At 26.9% G+C, this 4,350-nt stretch overlaps 2 protein-coding genes across 2 annotated transcripts, besides 1 other annotated feature; one reads left to right on the top strand and one right to left on the bottom strand.

Moving 5' to 3' along the window:
* Positions 1-120: 120 nt before the first annotated feature.
* EDI_332700 (uncharacterized protein) lies at positions 121-1,779 on the bottom strand (the record flags this gene model as incomplete). Its single annotated transcript, XM_001734234.1, has 1 exon — positions 121-1,779. The coding sequence occupies one exon, from the start codon at positions 1,777-1,779 to the stop codon at positions 121-123; it is 1,659 nt and encodes a 552-aa protein (XP_001734286.1).
* A 311-nt stretch (positions 1,780-2,090) lies between these two features.
* Positions 2,091-2,130: a sequence feature (AT_rich).
* A 135-nt stretch (positions 2,131-2,265) lies between these two features.
* EDI_332690 (uncharacterized protein) lies at positions 2,266-3,945 on the top strand (the record flags this gene model as incomplete). The annotated part of the gene is made up of 1 exon (XM_001734233.1): positions 2,266-3,945. One exon carries the CDS (start codon positions 2,266-2,268, stop codon positions 3,943-3,945), a length of 1,680 nt encoding a protein of 559 aa, XP_001734285.1.
* Between the last annotated feature and the right edge of the window lie 405 nt (positions 3,946-4,350).

Here is a 4,350-nt window from a genome sequence, read left to right as displayed (position 1 = left end):
AAGAGTTTTAACAAAAAAAGTACAACAACCACATACATAAATAAAGAATAAGAAGAAATGAACATAAACAAACAATAAGAAAAGAAAACAAAATTATTTAAAAAAAATTGGATTTTCTTGTTATTTTGGAATAAATTCTTCCCAATCGAAATTCCAAACTTTTAAAACTCCTTTGTCTGGAATAAACCATCCTTGTTTTTCATAAACTTCTAAATCGAGATATGGTTGTTTGTCATGAGTTGGTCCAGCTTGGACATGGAATTGAAGAGTTTCAAATCCACTTTTATCGCAAATCTTAGCATCCATCTGACCAAATGGTAATGGTTTTAATTCACTTGGTCTTAAATCATAACGTGCAGCAATAGTAGCTCCTGGGTCTTGAAGTTCAGTGGTTGGGTCTTTTGATAATGGTTCATTTTTGTAGTCATTATATTTCATCATCTTTTTCATATCATTCATGTTCATTACTTTTGGTGCATATTTTTCAAAGATTTTTGCTCTACAACATTCAGTTGGAGAGTTCCAGAATGCTTTATTACCTTGAGCATTAGCAGTAGTATTACTCATTTCAATAGTTTCTTGAATTTCAGGTACGTTAAATGAACCAAAGTAACCAGTAGATTCTAATGAAGTAGAGAAGTCTTTAAAGAATACATAACCAGGAATTTGTTCACTAACAGTTAAAGTTCCTTCTGGAATACCAGATTCAACACTATTAAACAATTTATAATCAACAACAATCCATTGATTATTATATGTTCCTGAATTTTGTTTTTCAAAGATATCATGGAATTCTTTACCATTTTTAGATGCTCTAACTGCAAGAACAATTCTAATCCAATCAAGAAGTGTATTTGAATGAATGTATTGATTTAATGTAGTATTAAAATTAGTGAAAGTAGTTTCAATAATAGCAAGGTCATTAGAAGTCATATAAAAATCATCAAATGAAAAAACAAATCCAGGATATGATGAGAAAGATACTTTCTTAGCTGATAAATATTCATTATTTAAGTTAATATCAAAATGTTTCATTACTCGATTCATTGCACCATACATAAACCATGCAACTTGTGACACATAAATATCATGATTTTCTTTAACATATCTAATTAATCCAGAACATTTAGTTCTTAATTTCCAATTTAAATGCCAATCAATATCATTATTAGCATATTTAATAAACCATTTTGGATGTTCTATTCCATTAACTTCATCATCACTAGGAAGTACTGCTGTAAGATCTAAAAGATCTCCGAATGATTCATAGAAGAACATATCATAAAATGTCATACTTTCTGATGATTTAACAGCAAAATTATGACCAGCAGTAACACCACGAACTTGTTCCATAATTAAGTCAACAGAAACCCAATATTGATCTTCAGGATTAGCCTTAATTTGATTATTAATATAATCGATATTATCTTGTAAATATTTATATAATGATTTTGGATAATCTTTTGCCTTTCCTAAATAATGGTCAAGATACCATGCGTTCATATTCTCTTTATGGAAATTAATATTATTTCCAGAAAAGAATCCATCAGCAAATCCAGTAGCAAACATTTGTTCTTTATCACTATATTTCTTATTTGTATGAACACTCAGTTCGTTATATCCTTTTGCTTCTTTACTTATTACATATGTTGCAACTGCAACTGCTTCGTTATCTGAAACATATTTAATGGTCCAATCTTCTCCAATGTGATACAATGAAATAGTAATTGATGAAGTAGTTGCTAAACTAAGAGATATAAATAAAAGAACAACCAGCATTAATCATTTCAAGTTCGTTCTTTTAGAATTTTCATTATTCTTTTCTTTTTCCTTTTAAAAAGATCTAAGAACTATTTATTCATATCCCAAAAATCTATTGAAATTTAAATTAAATAACATAATTCAATAGAAAACATCAAATAGTAACTAAATTAAGAGATGATTTAAAACGAAAAATGGAATCATAAAAAACTATAAAAATATCAATATTTACTGATGAAAATTTTAACTTATCAATTAAACCCAGTGTCATCTCTCCAATAAATAAAGCACTAACACACACTAAACAAAACTTTCATTTTTGACAATACAAAAAATAAAATTTCTAGAAAAAATTTATTATTATATTTTGTTCTTAAAACAACAGATGACTATAGATATTATCAAATCTTAATAAATTTTTATAATCTTTGAACCACTAAAATAATTATTTTTCGTTTTTTTTTTTTTGAACTTTTCAGAAAAGATCTTAAAAAATAAAACTAAATGGTCCATTTAGAGAAGGTTTATTTAGCAAATGTACTTATCTTTGTTGACTCATTAGAAACAGTTTATAAATTAATGATGGTTAATTCTAAATGTTGTGATGCTGTAGAAATATTAAGAATAAATCCATTGTTTTCAATTAAACCACTAATAGGACCAAAAGACTTCATTTATTTTGAGAAGGAATTTCAAAGGGAATTAAATTTATTTCCAAACATCGAAACATTACAACTCCCACGTAAATTGTTAAAGTCACATTTTCCTATTCCTCAAGGAGTTAAACGTATTATTTTAGTTCAACCAATTTCATCTGATAGTGAAATAGAAGCTATTGAAATAATAAAAGATAAAGTTGTTGAACTTACTATTCGTAGTATAAATAACCCAATTGACTTAAGTGAATTTAAACAATTAAGGTGTGTTAGATTATTCCTTCAAAAACAAGGTAAAGTTAGTGATTTTTTTAAAAATAAACAAAAGAGAGTCGACTTTGTTCATATTACAATGTTATCAACGATAGATTTTGATTTTCTTCAGAACTCAAATAAATACAACTTTGGTAAAATAGTTGTTCATTTATTTAACAAAGAATATTTAGTTAAAGTTATTCAAATACCAAAAGTATTTGATCGTGTTACAGTATGTTTTAATTATTGGTATAGTGGGATAGATTCAAGAATTATTGTATTACATATTGGAGATTCACGTATTGGAGTATTGGTTAATAACAAAGTTGATCAATTCTTCATCAATCAATACTATCCTTCTAAAATTAACATTATTGATGGAGATTTAACTAACACAAACCAATTTGTTATGGACTTTTCACAATGTAGTTCAGTTATATCCTTACACTCTACTGCTGAGTGTTATTTTATTCCACCAACAGGACTTCTTTCTTTAAAATCCCAACAAATATTCCCACAATTAATCCATCTAAAAAGATTACATTTGTACTCATTTTCAAGTGATATTTTATTACCAACAACAATAACTAAACTTGTGTTAAATAAGACTAATGGTAAAGTTAAAAATTTTAGTCTTTGTAAAGTAAAACGATTTGGTGGTAAATATTGTGAAGTAGATGGTATTTATGATTGTACAACATTAACTTATTTAAGATTACAAGGAACGACATTTACACAAACACTTACTCGACTAACTCAATTACATGAAATGTCTATCAAGTGTATTGGAATAACCCCATCATTAGATAATTTTTATCCATCATCTCTTCAAACATTAAAATGTACAATTAAACATGTACCAAAATTTTGTGGTGTTTCTTCTTTAACCATAAGATCTTTTATTTCATCAGTAACATCATTAGATCTTTCTTTATATTCAAATCTTCATTATCTTAATCTCAAACAACTTCCATTTAACTCAATCACTCTTCCTCTTAATCTCCAGATTCTTGAACTCTTTTCAGTAATGCTTAAAGGAAGACTAGACCTTTCTCAATATTCATCTATTCTCTCTATTTCAGTGTATAATACCAATTCGTTAAAATTTGAATTAACTCTTCCACTTTCACTTCAAAAACTCTTTATCTTCTCCTCTAAATTTACAATCCCTAATCTCAATGACATTCCTTTGAAAGAATGTTCATTAAATTATTCTCCACTTTTTGATAGTACATCAATCAATCAAAATGCTCGTATTGTGATTATTAATTGATATAGATTTAATTGTTTTTATTACATTTTTTTTCTCCGTCATTTATTTCTTATATTCATTCTTTTCAAACAAAAAAATTAAAGCAAACAAATAAAAAAAGACCTATTTGAAAAATTTCAATCAATCATTTCTTAATATTATCATATCTAGCAATGACAGTAGCATGATTTCTTTCAAATGGTTCAAGTGAAACTTGTTCAAGTGGTTTAAATCCAAGTTTTCTTAATTCGTCAACTTCGTTAGCAAAAACAACATCAGATGGAGCAGTAGAATCAATACAGTTAGCTTTAATTGATTCAATGATTAAACCACCTTTTTTCAAGAAATATTTAGCATTAAGACCAATAATTGAGCTGATTTGGTTGAGCAACATCAGCAAAAATAACATCAACCATATCAACTAAC

Source organism: Entamoeba dispar, genomic scaffold (assembly GCF_000209125.1).
Source record: "Entamoeba dispar SAW760 scf_1105229458051 genomic scaffold, whole genome shotgun sequence".
NCBI lineage: Eukaryota > Evosea > Mastigamoebida > Endamoebidae > Entamoeba > Entamoeba dispar.
Note: the sequence above shows the minus strand (reverse complement) of the source record. Positions and strands in the feature narration are given on the sequence as shown.